We start from the raw sequence: 19269 nt of genomic DNA on the forward strand, positions 1-19269 counted from the left end.
AACAAAAGTGAGGAATTTGTCTGATTAAAGTTTTCTAGAGGCTTCTTCAGCAGTTAGGACAATTTCTTCTACATTATTTCAAACAGGCTGTTAATTCTAGCTGAGAAAGGTTGCATAAATGCTTCATATAGCCTATTGCTTTGTTGTGAAAGTTTGGTGTCATACTATAGGATCCATAACTTGTTCATTGTTGTATAATCACTGCCCCCTCCTCTCCACATACCCAGATTTGAACCGCATTTGGCGGCAGATTTTGTGTATTGAAAACTATTATGCAATGGGCTCGTCCTCAGACACCCTGTTTGCATTCAGGGCGGGCTTTGGTTCCCACCCACAACTTTTCGCGCTGTCTCCCAGGTGATATTAGCGCCACTCCTGACGCACCCCACCCCCTACCCACGACTCCCATCTGTCTGTTTCAGCCGCAGAGCTAATAATTACTGCCCCCAGCAGAGACAAAAGCCTATAGGTGATTAGGTGAGCGATATTAATAGTGGGTTTCTAGGTGCAAGACTTCAGTAGTTTGTCACTGTGGGAGAAGAAGCGGGGACAAGCCAGACTGCTCAGCTGAAAGTCAAAGATCGTTTATAAAGATGAAGCGTCACTCAGCGGATTTTTCCTGAGTTTGTGAGGTGTTCTTGCAAGTATGCTAGTTAAAACGAAATGTTGCTTTCAGTGGTGAATGCCTATAGTTCAACGTGAACACGATAAGGAAGTACGAACAGTGTTTTAGTTAAAGTTAACGAAGTTATGTTGAAAGCGTTTCATATAAATCCAATATGGTTTTGTGCGACATTCCTTTCTTCTCCCGTGTTACTGAACACCAAATGAGACACCACTGCATGTTTAGAATTAATATATATTGTTCTGGAAATAGGCTGAATATGACCGAAAAAAATTTAGACTAACTGACTTACTGTAGATACCCAAACAATACTTTACGAAGTGGTTAAATCAGGTTTTCTCACGTATATTTCAAATTTTAAGTTTAAGAGTGTTGCATTATCAAGTATGAGCTCTTCTTTGTAGAGTTATGGATGTTTCTATATTTTATAAAGCAAAATTCCACCTTATTTCGAAGCTCTTTCCGTTTACTTTTCGTGTTCTGTGGTCGGAAAAGATAACAGAGTGATGCATCCTATTTTTAAAACTCCCCATTAGCCTCAGAGAGAGCGCGCCGGTTGCCCCGCCAACACAACTCAAGGAGGCGTAGTCATTACACACGCCCATTGGTAGAAGCAAAAGCGCGCACCCGAGCTCTCTTACGCTGATTGGCTGGAGTAGAATGACGCAGTCAACCAAGTGCGTTCTGATTGGCTGGAATCATCCAGATGCCTGAGAGCGCCAGAAAACAAGCTTGAGCGGGTGATACTGAAGTCTCCCCGGGACAGTGCGAGAATTTCCGCTAAACCGGGCAGGAGACTGAGCAGAGAGGTGTGTGGAGGTAAAGGCTAAGGAGGGATTTTGAAGAGGGAAACTAGCCGCTATGTTTATGTGAAGAGACAACGCGCTGACAAGTCTGTAAAGCTGGACGTGGTGCCTCATTGGAAGATTTAATTTATTTAATTATTCAACTGCAGAAAAAGGTAAATATTGTTGTTTTCTCTCTGGTGTTTCCTATTAGCTGATATACTGGTCAGCTGAGCTAGTAGCTGAGTAGCTTATTAAAGCAAAATCAACCATTATTACTTAAACAGCTATAAGGTCTTACCTCTCAACAGGCTGTCCTACACATTGTGTTAATGCATTATGTAATCAGTGTAATGGGTCATTTTCTAACTTGATAATTACGAAGCTACCACCATAGACTGTATGCTATCCACTTGGCTGTAACATGATGTATGTAATAATACTTTAGCGTTGGTTATCTGTGATAAATATATAAAGTATGTTTCTATGGAGGGACATTAACCCTTAATATTGTAGGCGTTAGCTCGCTAGGGGCTAGTTAGCTGATGGTCTTTGCGCCAAATTCAGCTGACCACTCACCAAAGTTTCTCTACCGTAACCACCCACAAATATCCTCAACTTCTCCTTTAAACTCACACAAACACATGCCATGTTAGTAGTTTATGATATTACATATCTGTCTTTGCTATTTGGACTCTAGTTTTCCCACATGGAGGTTGAATGTCTGGCACTGAAAGATCTCACAAGCCCCAGGAAAAAAAGTTTCCCCCCGAGGGAAGAGGAGGAGGATGGTGGTCAAAGCGAGCAAAAGGTAAGGTGGTTTAATGTCTGATTTAAGGTGTGCCAGGTCTGATGTATTATAATTAAAAGAATAAGGGTAACCAGAGAGAGGTGATTGGAGTAGGGTTGTCTTGATACAACAATTTAAAATGTCTAGGCTATATTACACTTGAATCAGATAATACCAGTATCGATACCAAAGCACAGGGTCACTGCAGATCTTTGAACAGTCTTAAATTAGACTTTTTAAATTGAAGGCCATGAAAGTCTTATTTTTTTTCCGTTACAGGTCTTAAATCTTAGATAGCACTCTGACTTAGATATGTCTTTATATAATCTTTTTATTTTTTAGCCAACTTCATACAATCCCAATCCATCTTTTTTGCATATATGTTGGTGTTTTCTGACAGGTCTTACCGGATAAAAAAAGTTTAATTTTCCTTTTTAAAAATGAACAGTGTAGTATCAGGTTAGCCCACCTGAAAATATGTTATGATAAATCTCACCACTCATCCCTTAAGGGGTTGCAGGGTATATTGGTATAATAGAGGCATCAAATGTGTCAGAAATCATGAAATTTGGGCATTAATGACCCAAGAATATCTTTGCCCTATACTGCTTGAAGTTCTGTTCACAATACATTAAATCAGAAAAATCAGTGCTGGTACAGTGTACTGAGAAATCTCTTTAAAAGTCTTAAATTTGATGTTGAAAAACCTGAAGAATCTTAATATTAGGACTATTTCAGTGAAATCTATATCATATATATATATTGAACTTTGACAATCCCAACATTCATAACACTTATGGAAACTGAGTGAGAGGACCACCCAGTCCAGGTAATGTTGGCTAGCAGCTATATAGGAAAAATTATAGACAATGTACAAAGTTCCTGGGTAAAATTTCAGCTGATAAAGAGTATTAATGGTGTGTTGATACTAAAATATTACTAAAGTATTTGTGACATCTAGAGTGCTAAATTTTGCTTTCAGTTTTTGATGGATGCATCCCTCTTCTATGCATATGTCTTCAAAAAAGGTCATCTTTGGTACCCTGTGGTAAACTCTTTGGTTGAATTTAAGTATTGGACAAGATAACATGGCATTAATGTTTCTTAAAATGTCCAAAACCTTTACCAAACATGAAATACATCTGTCTCTGTCACAGGAAAACATTTGCACAGAGAGGAGAAGATCCACGCCCCTGAAATCTTCAGAGTCCCCCGCCCCTACTTTCCTGATCATCAGAAAAGGAGCAACGCCTGACCTGACCCACATCACCCCCATCAAACACAGCGTGCTGAACGAGCCGTGGACACCCACAGCCAACCTGAAGATGCTGATCAGTGCAGCGAGCCCAGACATCCGGGACAGAGAGATGAAGAAGGTGCTGTTCAGACCCATCGAGAACGAGGAGAAGCCTGCGAGTCCAGAAGTGGTGGAGGACCCAGAGGTGGACGACTCTTGTCAGGTGTGTGAGATTTTTAGCAACTGGCTAAGAGGCCGAGGGCTAAATGAGACCATTTAAAGAAGTCAGATGTAATCAAAGAGGCATGTACGGTGGCCCTGAGGGTCAACAACAAAAATGCTTAAAGACAAAAACATTTCATGAAACAGACATTGTGAAACACATTCCTTTTGCAGTTTATGAAATATTTATTCTGTTTCTTCATTTTTTTTTTTCAAACTAGACTGCAAAAATATTTTAGTTATTTTGGCATCTTTCAGAGAAGCACTGTGGCTTCACTCATTACGGCTCAGCACTCAACACTTGCCATCATTTTAGTCACATTAACATCTTAACCTCTAAGATATTGAGCTTTCTAAAATACAAATACAAAAAAAAATTAGTGATGCTTAATAAATGAGTTCCCATTTAATGATAAATGTTGGTGGAAGCCAAAGGAGCCTGTGCTTTTGAGATATGATTATTTGGTTAATCTAACAATTTAAGGTTTTCTCACCCATATCAAATAATTTCTTTTAAAGGCATAAAAATCTTTTCCCTAAAAGACATGTAACAGAAAAGCCATTTGAAGCGCTGACTTGATGTGTGTGCTAATTTGAATGCTAAGCAACACCAGTAGAGACATTTTCTGTATCTCTTGATCCTGATTTAGCAAGGGAGCACCAGAATCCTTGTTTACTCCTTAAGAATGCCTGAAAGTTGTCGTGAAACAAAGCAAACTAATCATTTATCTGCTGCCATCCTTCCAGTTTGAGGCTGCAGAGGAGGAAGACGACACTGACAAGAAGCCAAGTAGAAAGCAGAAAAGTCTGGGTCTGCTCTGTCAGAAGTTCCTTGCTCTGTATCCTGATTATCCTCCTGCACATAGTCCCATCTGGATCTCACTGGATGAGGTGGCGAATAGTCTTGGTAAGAACCACACAATAGCTGTTGTTAACCAGATATAAACTGGAGAAAATGATAGAGGCTGCTTTTGTCTGTTTCATGTGCATTTAAAGTTTTTATGGTACTGACATTTGGTGATTGCAGTGGTGTCAGCTTTTTCTTAAAAAGTACTTTGGTGTTTATGGCAGCTGCAATTTAGAGCTAGTCTAGTTAGTTAACTTGTCATACTCATTCAAACCATCAGGAGTGGAGCGGCGACGGATCTACGACATTGTCAACGTGCTGGAGTCTCTCATGATTGTGGGACGGATCGCTAAGAACAGCTACACCTGGTACGGTCGTCAGCGGCTCGAGGCCACGCTGGAGGACCTGCAGCGGAGGGGTCGGCAGCAGGGCTACCACCTTCAAATGGAGCTGGCCACTGAAGCACGGGGGGCTGGGCCAGGGCCAGGATATGAGGACGATGGAGTAGAGGGAGACCCTGGAAACGGTAATAGATCCTACAAAACCAGAAAACTAGCGCTTACAAGCACTTTTCCACCCTTTTACTGTTGCTTGCCATAATGATAAAGAAGCTGGAGTTTATTATTGCACCTTTAGGACAGGGTCTTAAGTTTAATGCTGCACATATAAAATTTAATGTAGCTGCCACCAAATTAAAACTCAGCCAAATAATCCCTCCCTTCAGACTTTAGATCAGAGGAATAAACAAAGCCTTTTTCTCCACAGTTATTTTACCTCACATGTGCAGCACAGCTTCATTTACAGGTTGTTTCATGTCAGCGTGGCAGGATAAAAACAGCACTCATGACAATGCAAACAATCTTTTTTGTTCATTTCTATAAGTCACCCTTTTGGTAAGAGGAAGGGTATTTTGTCCAGATGTCTATAGGGATGGTGGACCAAACAAAGTGGCAATATGATTCAGGAAAATGCTGATATGTCAAGGTCAACCCAGAACCAATATTTAATGTGTAAAATACAAAGAAAATGGAATGCATTTTAAAGGAGTTGCTGCTGGTGTCGACTTCTGGCGTCTTACAGTAGGCTGCGCTATGGCAAACCATAAAATTATTAATTGAACGTGTAGAGTGGCAGACCCTGACCATACAAGTGAAATTTGAAGCAAATCAGATTTTTCAGTCCGACTTCCTGTGAAATTAGCTAGATTTAAAAATGCTCACCATGGGCAGTGTGGCGTCCTTTAACCAGATATGTCAGTGTCATGGGTGAATATTAAGGCCTTTTTTTTTAAATCAAAATCTGAGCTTGATTGGTCCTTGGACCAATAAAGAAGAATAAAGAAATAGCCTGATTGTGTCACTTCCTGCCAATGAAGTGTCCCTTAATAAAACATTTGTGTTGTGGACAGATGTCAAGGACTTCAGTTAAAAATCTGACTTTGACAAGTTCAGTAGGGTACGAGGAATGAATAAATGGCTGGTTTGTGTCACTTCCTGCTGGCAGTAGGGGGCGCTATGATGAAAGATTGCATGTGGCATGTTCAGTGGTAAACTGTTGTCTTGCCAGAAACTGCAGAAGAGCACGGAATAATGTAAGCAAAAGTTACAAGAGGTTAAAGTCATTTGGCAGCATCAAAAATGCTTTATTTTAAAATCAAGATAAACTGGTGGACTTCCTGATGGGATTTTGGTCCAAGAGGACTGATAAAGATCCATACACTAACATAAAATCATGAGCCTATATTTAAAGCAAATGGTATAAAAAAAATCATCAAGGTACTAAATGTTTTGACAACTTCAGTTGCTATACAGATTTCTTGCTGCCAAGATCTGTAACAAATTATTTTTTTGATTGCATTAGAGTGACATACTGGTGTGTCTCATTTGTAGCAGGTGGAAACAGGAAGGACAAATCCCTGCGCATTATGAGCCAGAAGTTCGTCATGCTATTCCTCGTATCTAAAACTCAAACTGTGACTTTGGACACGGCAGCTAAGATCCTCATCGAGGAGAGCCAGGACTCATCAAGTCACAGCAAGTATAAAAGTAAGAAAGCACCAACAAGAATGCTTATTAAGATCTTTATTCTTCTTGCGTTATCAAAGCTAAACTTTGTCTTTTTCTTCAGCTAAAGTGCGACGACTTTATGACATTGCAAATGTGCTGACCAGCCTGGGTCTCATAAAGAAGGTTCATGTACGAGACGAGAGGGGCAGGAAGCCGGCCTTCAAGTGGCTCGGACCTGTGGAGTTTAAAAACTCTGACAATGGTGAGGAACAAAGACAGGCTCTGACAATCATACTGATGTAGTTCTAATGCTGCTTAATCTTTTTACTGACCTCTGGTGGTAAATGATTAATGCTGACATTTAAGTATTTATGATACAGAGTTAAACAAATAACTCGATGGCATTGCGCTAATCTAATTATCATACTCTACTGTTCATATTCTAAACACAGCAGCTGTAACACTGCCTGGGCTCACACAACCAGCAACAAAGGAGGACATCAGGACTTTAAAGATGTCACGCCATGCTTCTTTTAACATCACGCCAACCTCTGTGGCCGTCCAGCGGCAGGTCAGCTCAGCGCCCAGCAGTCCACGGCGAGACACTACAGGTAAGACCGCCTGAATGATCAGTTTTTATAAAGTCAAAGACAAACCAAGTAGTTTTAATAGAGTATGAGGAATAAACACGGATCAGTTTGTGTCACTTCCATTCTTTTACATCTACTGAAACACTTTTCTTCCAACAGAGATAATTTGTGATGGTTTGTCACTGTGAGATGCATGTGCTAACAAGCTACTTCAGAACATCTCAGGGGCAGGCTGCCCTGAAATTCTCTTGAAATTTACAGGGGTGCATATGAGATAAAGGCTCCAGATCAGCTTTTTACAGCTGAATATCTTTAAATTCTTTCTTTTCTGTCCTCACTCTGCAGGTCTATCAAATCAGCCTGTGGATTATTCCATAAAAACTACAACCAACAACACAGTGCATAGATGGAAGGGTGTTGAAAACAAAGAGTAAGTACACCCCATAAGCACACTCTGTAGGTTCTTTGCAGATGACTTTATACTGCAGAACTCCCGTTGGGGGGCAAGAAGTGATTTCTGCATCGAAAGACGCTACCAAAAAGGCCATGTTTTTGGAGCAGTTTGTGACTAAACCAAGTGTTCAAAGTGCAAAAATATAAACATTCTTAATTCTTGAGCTACTTTTGTGTCCCAAAAGTAGTGAAAAGAATTCATGGAGAAATGGATTAAAAAACTCTCTTTTAAGAGATCCAGATCATTTGTCTCAGCTCAGTATAGCCGGTTGTTTAGCCCATTAACAGTTCTTCATTTGGTATCAGTTTGGCTTTTTAAAGGTGGATTAAATAATGAAGAATAGAAGAAAGTAAACTGGTACTCAAATGGGAGCTAGCTACTGTGGCTCACATTAAAAAGCTGATTCTCACTCAATCCCTCATTTTGGGAACCACTGACCTTGGACACATGCTAAAGCAGTATTTAGTGCGTCCGTTCCCTTCATGACTTAAATTTCTCGCTTTTTTCCTCATTTCCCCGTAGGATCCGTCCCAGCCCAGCTCAGGAGACCCCCACCTGCACCAGCAGTCCATTACTTCCGTCCACCTCCCACCCCACCATGCTGGCACCTTCTCTCCACCCAGAGCACCTCTTCACGAACTCCCCCTCCCCTCACTGTTTGGCCTACCTGCCCAGCCTGTCGCAGCCCTCTGTGGTCATGCTATATAGAGCGTCTGACCAGACTGAAACTCAGAGGTCACCGGGGTCGGAGTCTGAGGAGGGAAGGAAAAGACGGAGGAATGAAAGGGAAGAGGAGGAGGAGGAAGTGGTGGTGAAAAAGAAGGGAGTGTCTGTGTCAGAGGATTGTGACAAGGTAAGCTGGTATCTGATTTGCTTTCTGTTTATAACATAATCACAATTAAGAACATTGTTATTCTGGTTCAGTACGCAGTTGATTATAATATGTCTTATATGCTGCTAAATAACAAGATCTTGTTAATAATTCTGTGTAGAGCAGACCATTAAATTGAAAGTATGAAACACTACACACTGGCTGGTTTAGTAACCCACTCCTGCTGTAATTAGAGACTTATTTTAGTATTTTATTAGATCTTTGTCAAATTAAAACACCTTCGCAATTAGTCAGGCCACACAACCGCTGTAATGGTAAAAGTCCCACTTTCATGGTCTGTAAGAAAGGAAGATTAAGAGACAGAGGCATTAGACCTTCAAATCAAGATAATAACTTGGCCGAAGTTTGGTCCAGTGTTAATAGAAGGGGAGTTAATAAGTGCAGATATATCAGCTAAAATAGTGCTGAGTATTTTTCTCGCATAAATAAACCAGGGGTTTTTGTATGATCTTAGGTGTAAGTTTTTCTTTGTGTTGGTTTCCTTTCAGATGAGAGCAGAAGCTCACAGAGAACCAGCAGACAGCAGCACCAGGACTTCTCCTAATCATCCTGCATGTCTCTCCAGAGAGCAGCCAGCCAATGAGAGTGCTGCTAGCAGCAGGAATGAGCCGGCCCAGCCGTCACACTACCTCTATGTACCCAACAATGCAGGTATGTTCACACTTAGACATGCAACTAATGATTATTCCAAATGTCCATTAATGTTAGGATTACTTTCTTGAATAATTGCTGTTAAAGGTGCAGGGTGGGATTATCTGCTTCCTTAATTGCTGTAAAAATGTTTTCCATTAAAAAAAACTAAATTTCTAGTTTCTTTCCCCATGTTTTCCAGGTCTAAACAGCTTCAACTTTCTCCTCTCTGCTGGTCAGACACCAGCTGGTCTTGCACTTCCTCCCAGCAGCGTTCCCGCCCTACCTGTCCCGTACATCCTGGTGCCCTCTGCAGCCCTCCCTCATTACCCCCTGGTGACTGGTGGTCTACAACAGCAAGGCACCGATGCCCACAACAAACTGAGCTTTAGCCTCCCTGCTATGATGTCACCTGCTCACTTCATGGTGGGAGCGGCTCCATTCGGCCTCACAGCAGCTTCAGAAGTCGGCAGGTCACCGGTTCCGTCACCGTCCACCCCAGAGCAGAGCAGGGTGTACAGGTCAGCTACAGGAGCTCCACACTCGCCTTCGGGACCACGACAGAGCGTCAGCATCAACACGCCTGAACCACTGGTGAGAATTTTCTCTGTTCACAAATCTTTATTGACAACATAATCTACTGTGATAATTAAAAACGACCTTTCTGCTATCACGCACTCACAAAATGCCACACAGTTTGATACAAGAACAAGGGCAGCGTCTAGTTTACCAAAGGTCTCTCCCCATTTACTCAATAAGACACTTTTGTTTGTCAAAGCGGTTCAAGTTGATTAATCTCTAAGTTGTTAAATAGGGATTAATGTTCCTTTCTGCAAAGCCAAACAAAGTCTGCCAGCGTCACTGTTCTCAAACTCAGAGCCGTTTCCAGACAACCTGCTTAGGCGATGGATGGTAAATTAATGCTGCATTATAAAACGATGTGAACAGACTGACTGTGTTACTATGGTAGCTAAGGAGGTCTTCATTGTCATGCGGTTGAAAGCTGACATCTTCCAAACTCGAAAAGAGAAACCAGATTCCTACAAAGCATTGTTAATTAAATAAAAGTATGTAATGTAAAATAAATGACTTTCTAAATATTCAACCCATTTAAAGTGACTGACCTAACTCAACAGAGGTCAAGCCAATAGGTGCTAGGAGTCTTACAAATAGTGAAATAGGGATTAGGTGAGTGCAGTGAATGTGTCTTCAGTGATTGTAGTACAAGGACACACCTGTGTGTGGAGGTCCAGTTACTGGTTAATCAGTATTCCTGGCTACCATTACACTGTGAGGTGAGAAGAACACTCAAGGCAACTCAGAGAAAAGGTTCTTGAAAAGTGTAAGTCAGGGCATAGACACAAAAACTGAACTGGAACTGAATGTCCCCAGGAATTGAGTTAAATCCATCATCAAGAAATGGAAGGACTAATGAACATGTGTAAATCTGCCTAGACCAGGCCGCTGTTGAAGAAAACTAATATTAAATCTTGGCCAGAGTCTGCAAAAAGGCATATGGGAAACTCCATGGTCAAGTGGAAGAAAGTTCCAAGGCACTTTGTTTGGCACCCACCATACACTGGACATCACTACATCACCACAATCACACCATCTCCACTGTGAAGCACAGTGGTGGCAGCATCATGCTGTGGGGACGCTTCTCGGCAGCCAGCCCCTGAAGGCTGATGTAAATGGCAATGCAGGACAGTCAACAAGAGAACTACAGCTTGGGAAAAAATATTTTCAAACAAGACAATCACCAAAGCTTACAGCAAAATCTACAAATGGTTTAAAGACAACAAGGTGAATGTTCTGGAACGGCTCCGTCCAAGCCCAGCCCTCAATCCAGTAGAATTCAGGCTTAAAAGGGCTGTTAGCTCTTGATTTTCATGCAACTGGACAAATCTAGAGCAATTTTGCAAAGAAGAATGGAGTAAAATTTTAGTTACCAGATGTGCATGCCTGATTGAGACCTATCCACACAGACTCGGTGCTGTGATTGCAGCCAAGGGTGCATCTACTAAATACTGACTTGAAGGGGGTGAATATTTATGCAGTCACTTATTTGACATTTAGAAATCTGTTTTCATGTTGACATTCAAGAGGTTTTTTCTTTTCTTTTTTTTTTCCTTTTTGTGTCAAAAAAAGCCAAATCATATTGACCATGATTGATTTATAAAATCAATAAAAGGGTAAAACATCCAAGGGGGTGAATTCTTTTATTGGCACTGTAAATGCTCTAACCTCCCTCTTTCTTTACAGACTCCTCATACTCCTAAGGAAACCACACCGTCTGCTTCCAAGGCCTTCTTCCAGACCCCGGGAACTCTGGGAAATGTTGCCAGCACTGTTCCAGCTGCTAGAAAACGAGGCTCAGCTCAGAGGAGATTGGACGTCGGTCACCCTCCTCCAACCTGTTAGACACGATGAGTGGAGGTGCATTAGCTGTTTTAACACTCAGGTCTTCATCCTAAAAGTGAAAAGCGTGGTTTTAAACCACTGGTGCTCTGTTGGCTCGTTAATTAATGAATTGGGGATTTATTCTAAAATTTAAAGATAGTTTACCGAGACTAAAATAATCTTTCCTGAGATAAAAGACCGTTTTGAACAAAGACTTCTTTTATTTTGGGTTTCTTCATACTTGTTGTGTTAGCGGTTGTCGTTAGAACCGTTCAAAGTGCCTCATGGTTCAATTATGGGACATGAGATTTCACAGTGAATGACTGAAGCAGTATTGCCAATGTGACAGTGCCCTCCTGTGGTGGGAGTCGGTCACTGCTGTATTTTGTACATCAGCCTTAAATTTCCCTCTTGAACTTGATCACGCTACCTGATCCCCCATCACTTGTGTATTATAGCCCAACTGCTATTTATATTTAGATAATATATGTCGATTACAGGTACTGCAATGGAACATTTTAGCACTAAGTATTTGACAAAGATGTGTCTCATATTGAAGTGACTGTGTTAAATTTGCCCCTTGTTTTTTTGTTGCTTTGTCAGGGTATAATAGAAGATCTATTAGCTGCTGATCACTGATTTTATGAAGAGGATAGCAGAGCATCTCCTCGACTTGATCCAGACATTACTGAAAGGAAAAAAATCACTAAAGCCTTAAATGTTTACAGCCAATATGGCATCTCAATGAACAGTTCTTGGACTTCTTAATGCACAGTGCTGCATTAATCCACTCAGATGTTACTTATGCAGCTTGTTTTTGTGCTAAATGGTTGAACACCAAACCCTTCAGTGCCATTACAGACTAAGAGGTGATGTGATGATGCTCTCAGGTACTTGAATATTTGTTGACTAGATGTTGATTTTGTGGAGATATCACAGTACTGTAAAAACATTTTTATCCCTTTAAAGATAAGGCTATATTTTTAGCCCAGGCATTATCTTATTTGTACAAATTTGGGGTTTAAAATTACCTTTTCTGACAAAAAAGGTTTGAATTGTTCTGCTTGAAGTTGTAAAAAGGGGCTGGAAAAGCTTCAACATAATCTTTTTGAACAAATGTACCAGATTACAACTGACGTTTTAAGTAAAAGTGTTTTTCTATCACTGTCAGGCTCAGGATATTGGTTTAACCTAAGGAAAAAGACCTTTTTTTTGCCTTTGTAAAGGGCTTGCAACCCTTAGTGTCTCTTATTAAAGCCACCATACTTAAATGATAAAACAGCAATCTTTCTAATGTTGCTGTGATTAATTTTTTTTATTTTTTTTAATTGTAGGAATATTGTTTGGATCCCTAACCAACAATTTATTAACAGTGCAAAGTCATGAAGTTTAGGGTTAAATTTGGTGCATCTCTGACATTTTGAGTAACAATCTTGGCCTGTCAGTGGGAAATAATCAGCATACTTGAATAAGGTATAATTATTTTTAATTATTTATGTGCAGCCATTCTAGCCCATTTCCCTTGGCATCTGAATGAATAGCAGCAATTCCAAATCTTTTCATTTTAAGTCATTTACAACTCAAAATGAATGGTTCACGATCAAAAATACTACATATAGTTCCCTTTTAATTTGTCACAGAAGTATAAGTTGAGTTTATAAGCTTCTGGCTGGTGCAGTCTGAGGTGAAATGCCTTATGTAAAGGCACTTTGTTAAGAGAAGAGTGCAGATTTTCTCAGGATATCTACGGATTTCTTTCAACAGCCCAGCCATGAGCCTTTTTGTTTTTCTCCAGACAAAATATTGGTGCTTTTTACAGTAATCATTCAGCAGCTACGTCACACCAAAGGGTGCACAGATAATCCGCTCTGATCAGTGGACTTGTAATGTACAGTTTCATGTCTGTAATTGTTTTTGTACATTGTATTCATAGTGTCATTTATACTTTTCACATGCTGAATGTTGCTGTTTTTTAATAATGATTCTTCAAGTTTTAGTGTCTAACTTTGACCAAACTTGGAGCCGTTCCGTCACTGTAACTCTGTCTATTCTGTAGTTATAGTCTAAACTGGTTCTCTTTTGTACAATTTTCACAAACTTTTATTAAAGATGTTTCATGCTCATAAACTTTGTCTTGTATGGGCTTCAATTTTTGGGGGGCATTTTAAACCAACACGTATAAATATTTTTGTCATCCATCCATTATCCATACCACAGAAAAATAGCACTTAGTAGCATTAGCCTACTTTTTTTTTTTTTTTTTTTTTTTACAATAAAACTGTAGTATACAGTGCCTATAAATAGTGTTCACCCACTTGGATGTTTTTCTCTTTATTGATTTTATAAATCAATCAAGGTCAATATAATTTGGCTTTTTTTTTCCACAAAAGGGGCCCGCCAGTTGGTGACAGCAGTCTTACAATTAGTGAAATGGGATCACCTGAGTGCAGTGAATGTGTCTCACGTGATTGTAGTATTAAGACCTCTGTGTCTGGAAGTTCCAGTCACTAGTTAATCAGTATTCCTGGCTATCATTACACCATGAAGACAAAAGAACACTCCAAGCAGCTCAGAGAAAAGGTTACTGATAATTTTAAGTCAGGGGATGAACAAAGAAAAATCCAAAGCACTGAATATCCTCGAGTTAAGTAAAAAAAAAGGAAAAAGAATATGGGTATAATATATGGCAAATTGATTATTAAATGTTTACCAAGGCATGTGGGAGACTCCATGGTCAGGTGGAAGAAAGTTCTTTGATCTGATGAGACCAAATTGGTGCTTTCTGGCCATCAGACAAGAAACTTTGGCAGACACCAAACACTGAACATCACCACAACTCTCAATCCTTGCAAGGTTTGTAAAGGTAAAGGGTAAAATGAATCCACCAAAACACAGGAAAATTGCAGAGGAAAATCGTATTCAATTAGCAATAGAATTATGGTTCAGGAGAAGATTTATTTTCCAGCAAGACAATGACCCCAAGCATACAGTGAAAGACACACAGAAATGGTTAAAGACAACAAGGTTAATGTTCTGGAGTGGTAGAGTCAAAGCCCAGACCTCATTCACATAGATAATTTGTCAAATATGCACCTGAAAAAATGGAATCCAACAGTAAAGGCCTTTACTTGTTCTCGCACGGAAGAACATAAAATCAAATGCATGGATGTGCTGTATGTCTGCTTAAGGCTTCCATACATTTTACCTATTGCCACAAATTTTTTTCAGGTACACGTTCAACTTTATCAACTTTTGCATCCTGACCCATGAGATAAGAGCCATCACTTCAGTCCATGTGATTTTATTCTACCATTGAACATGCTTAAAGGTCTACATAACTGTTGACAGATTTACAGATGGCTTTCATTTCCTGGTTTACAAATTTACAGATGCCACCAATAATTCAGAGTCCAATTTAAAACAGACTAACAGATGGAGGCGAGCCATGCAAATGTGATCAGATAACACTTCATCTGCAACACAATTACTGTTGCTGCAAACTGAGCGACATAAAACTAATTAAACGCTCAAACATAAGATGGATCTGTACTACATTATGCTACTTATTTGCTGCTCAAATGTCTAAGTGTTGAATTAGAAGGTGACTAAAATTCAAACGACTCCCTCAGTAAACACAGAGGTCAGGCCAATAATTACAATGAATAAAAATCCATTACAGAGAAACACATTGAAGGCATCAATTGTGATCTCAGGGTCAGATCGGGCTGATTGAGTCGCACTTAAAAACACACACACACCATCTGTCCGAGCACATCAAAGCTTTAATATCGGTACTAAACTGAGCCGAGAGAGATGCCAATAGATGTGTTTGGCCCCTGCGAGGCATTTAGCATACTAAACCTCAGCAGATGGGACAATTAACTTTATATAGACAGATAGTTTAGCCAAGTGTCTGCTGCCGCCAAAAACCATTCAATAAAACGACACTGTTCAGAACAACTAAGCAATTAGCACCCAAATACACACAACTCCTCTGGTATGTCTAATATGCTGCCACTGCTTCAAAGATTTGGGTTTCCTATCCCTTATAGGATGTTACTTGCTGGAGTGTTTTTTTGTTGTTGTTTTTCTCCTTCTTGGTCCCTATTGTCTACTTTTCAGGTGTTACTCTCTCCATGCTGCAGATGATTGATCCATACATTCCCTTTTACTTCTTTCTTCTGCACTCGCAAAGATGTTTTAGATCATTTCTTTGAAACTTTTCATTATCATGAGATAGGCCTGCCCCCGGAGCAGCCTCTGAAAGAGTGTGATTTCACCCTATCACTCCCTGTTGAATGGCTACAATTTATTTGTTAACTTGAGTGAAAAGACTTAAAGCAGTGTATGATGACTGATCGCCTAAGGACCTTTTTGTCTTTACAGTAATTTTGTCCTCACAATATCCTTAAAAAGAACTGCAAGCCATCCCAGTCCTATATAATCTAAGGAACCAAATCTGTTTCTCCTAAAAATTCCCAACATTTTACCTTAATGCAGCACACTTTTCATTTCCGTTCATTAAGTGCAGCTCCTCTTTGGGATATCCTAACCTCAAGCCTCTGTGTCCTTAAAAGGGAAAAGGGAAATGCAGCTCTACCTGCTTCAATCTATTTTATTCCCTTTATTACTGCTATGTTTCCGCTCCAAGAAATTCTTTCCGGATTACTCTATGAGGCTTATTAAACCCAGGTGTGGTTCCAGATTTGTAAGGCTTTGCCTTTCAACACAGGGCTCTTACTGAATTGGAGAGACTTTATCTTTGGGCTCTCTATTAATGCTTCCTATGCATTCAAATCGATCCATCATGTCACTTTGCCCATCCATGCACATTCACACACCGATGATGCAGCAGTGGAAGCAATTTGGGGTTCAGCGTCTTGCCCATTTTGCCAATAATGGTTGAACCTTGACCTTCTGGTTAAGAGTCAACCAGTTCTACCACTAATGCACAGCCTCAGTATATTACAAGATCCACCCTGGCCTCTATTTTTGTACTGGAGTCATCTTTAAATCCTTCTCAACTACTGAAAAAGGCATCTGCATTTGTTAGGCTTGTGATATTTAATGTACCGGTAATTACTTTTTAAAAATCTTAAAGGAAGTCAAATGGTGGAAGCAAGATGTCTACGTCCCTCGACCCAATCAATGAAAAAGTTGTATTTCTGACTCATTTGCCCAGGGTCTTTACCTGCATACTAAAACTTTTTGGAAATATATCACAAGTCAGCCAAATTAACCATAGAAAGGGGATTTCTTGGGTATCAGTCTGATTAGTCTGGATCTATTTGAGTTGCACTCTTACCCTCAGGGGAATCCTTCAAAAAAAATCACTACAACTTTAACTTTTAGGCCTACCATTTTACAAGATATTGGTCATACTGCTTGTGATTTTTGTCCTGTCTCTGGGATTGAAAATCATTTCAATATCTCTGTCCGGATGGATATAAAACAATCTTTTCCATTTCTTGGATCCTCTGGTAGAAGAAAAATGTGATCTTTGGATCTTTGTGGTGGCTGTCACTGTGGGGCAAAAGTTCAGAAACTGAGTGAGGTTTTAGATTTAGAACAGCTGGCTGTAATCAAGGGTGGCTGTATTCAATCATCTGGTTTTAATTAACAATCAGTTGGTTTAACTGTCTAATGGAAAAAAGAAACAAAACCATTTTCACATCAGTGATGTTACTCAAAGAAACAAAGCAGTTATTCTAAATCTTTGATGTGTAACTGATCCCTTTTGTTTCATATGAGTTCTGTTCATAAATGTGCAGAACTGCATCATTAAATGAAGAAAAGCTCTGTGAACAATTGTGGCTTAAAAAGACTTCTTAATATCCCGTATGTGTTTCAGTAATCTCCATAGTAGTCTGATCTGTTACCCACAACTGGCTTTGGCATATTCAGGTAAAAGCTTTTAATTTACAGTTCCTATAAAAAGTATTCACCCCCTTGGATGCAATACCCTCTGATTGATTTTATAAATCAATCATGAGGAATATAATTGGGTTTTTTTGTTTTTTTGGGTGTTTTTTGTCTAAAAAAAACGTACAACAAAAACCTCTTGAATGCCAAAGTGAATACAGATTTCTACAAATTAATGTCAACGAAACTTTCCTATGTGATGTAAAATAAGTGACTGCATAAATATTCACCCCCTTCAAGTCAGTATTTAGTAGATGTAGCTACCTTTGGCTGCAAGCACAGCACTGAGTCTGTTTGGATAGGTCTCAATCAGGCTTGCACATCTGGGCACAGCACTTTCACTCCATTCTTCTTTGCTAAAATGCTCAAGCTCTGTCCGTTTGCACAGGGATCAAGCCTGAACAGCCCTTTTCAAGTTCAGACACAAATTCTCTATTGGATGGAGGTCTGGGCTTTCTCTCAGCCACTCCAGAACCTTCACCTTGTTGTCTTTAAAACATTCCTGTGAGGCTTTTGCTGTATGGTTCAGACCATTGTCTTGTTGGAAAGTACATTTTCTCCCAAGCCACAGTTCTCTCGCAAAATGAATACAATTTTCTTCAATTTATCAATTTACCTTCTGGCTTTACAAACCTTCCAGTGAGGGCTGCTGAAAAGCATCCTCACAGCATGATGCTGCCACCACCATGCTTCACAGAAGGGATGGTGTATTTGTGGTGATGTTAAATAGTTTGGTGTCTGCCAAACACAGCGTCTTGTCTTGTGTGTCTTGTGCCTAAAAGCACCATTGTGGTCTCATCAGACCAAAGACCTTTCTTCCACTTGACCGTGGAGTCTGGAGTCTGGCAAACTCTAGTTCAGACTTGATATGACTTTTCTTCAACAGTGGCTTTCTCTTTGCCACTCTCCCATAAAGCTTTGACTGGTGAAGAACCTGGGCAACAGTTGTTGTATGCAGAGTCTCTCACATCTCAGCTGCTGGAGCTTGTAACTCCCTCAGAGTAGTCATAGGTGTCTTGGTGGCCTCTCTCACTAGTCTTCTTCTTGCACAGTCATGTAGGCAGATTTACACATGTGCCAAACTCCTTCCATTTTTTGATGATGGATTTAATTGAATTCTAGAAGATGTTCACTCCATCCCCTGACTTATACTTTTCACTAACATTATCTCTGAGTTGCTTGGAATGTTCTTTTGTCTTAATGTTGTAATAGTAGCCAGGAATACTGATTTTATAAAATCAACAAAAGGATACCAGGGGGTGAATACTTAATAAAAGCACTCTAAGCATGTCTTACAGAGGCATTCCTCTGACTCTACTTCTACATCCTCCACCCTCAAAACCCTTCATTTTTAACTTCTCTGTCTAAATACGGGGACCACTGGGGGCTCCATGAGATTGACAATGAGACGGTTCCCTCAGAGCCCTTAACCCTTTGGTTTCCTCTGCATACCAACAACTCAGACACCAGCTGATCATCAGGCTCAAAATCTGAATCAACCTCATCCGGCTCCATTCCCTTGACTCTCATGATCCCCAGGTTTCCTCACATTGTTCCAGCTCAGGACAGCCCAGCAGCCCTGATCACAAGGTTGTCTCCACAACCTTTGACCCCTACCCTCATTCCTGCATGTTCTTGGTCCAAACTCCTCTCATCATCAATGACAATAAACTATTTTTTAATCAATTTCTGTATCTGTGTGGTCTTTGTTCAGGAGACAGCATTAAGGTTTCTGTCAGTTATCATGCTATTAGGATTACAAGCTAATTCAGCAAGCAAGAACACTTAATCAATTAAAAAGACAAAGCAATAGAAATCAAAGGACATTGCGAACGAAGGGGCTGGAAATGAAGGTCCGAAAGGAATGAA

General features: G+C 40.1%; 1 protein-coding gene across 2 annotated transcripts; it reads left to right on the forward strand.

The window, feature by feature from the left end:
- The first annotated feature begins 1426 nt into the window (after window positions 1–1426).
- e2f7 (E2F transcription factor 7) lies at window positions 1427–12391 on the forward strand. 2 transcript variants are annotated; one of them, XM_041781141.1, is made up of 14 exons: window positions 1427–1586; window positions 2111–2221; window positions 3358–3660; window positions 4407–4566; window positions 4787–5032; window positions 6396–6551; window positions 6634–6774; window positions 6965–7123; window positions 7448–7532; window positions 8079–8409; window positions 8937–9099; window positions 9281–9672; window positions 11341–11514; window positions 12082–12391. In XM_041781141.1, the coding sequence occupies exons 2-13, from the start codon at window positions 2120–2122 to the stop codon at window positions 11497–11499; spliced, it is 2397 nt and encodes a 798-aa protein (XP_041637075.1). In that variant the 5' UTR covers window positions 1427–1586; window positions 2111–2119; the 3' UTR covers window positions 11500–11514; window positions 12082–12391. The 2 variants fall into 2 exon arrangements, with proteins under 2 accessions (XP_041637075.1, XP_041637074.1); XM_041781140.1 differs by having other exon boundaries at window positions 11341–12391.
- Window positions 12392–19269: the final 6878 nt, after the last annotated feature.

The sequence above is a fragment of the Cheilinus undulatus genome, linkage group 23 (genome assembly GCF_018320785.1).
Source record: "Cheilinus undulatus linkage group 23, ASM1832078v1, whole genome shotgun sequence".
Lineage (NCBI taxonomy): Eukaryota > Metazoa > Chordata > Actinopteri > Labriformes > Labridae > Cheilinus > Cheilinus undulatus.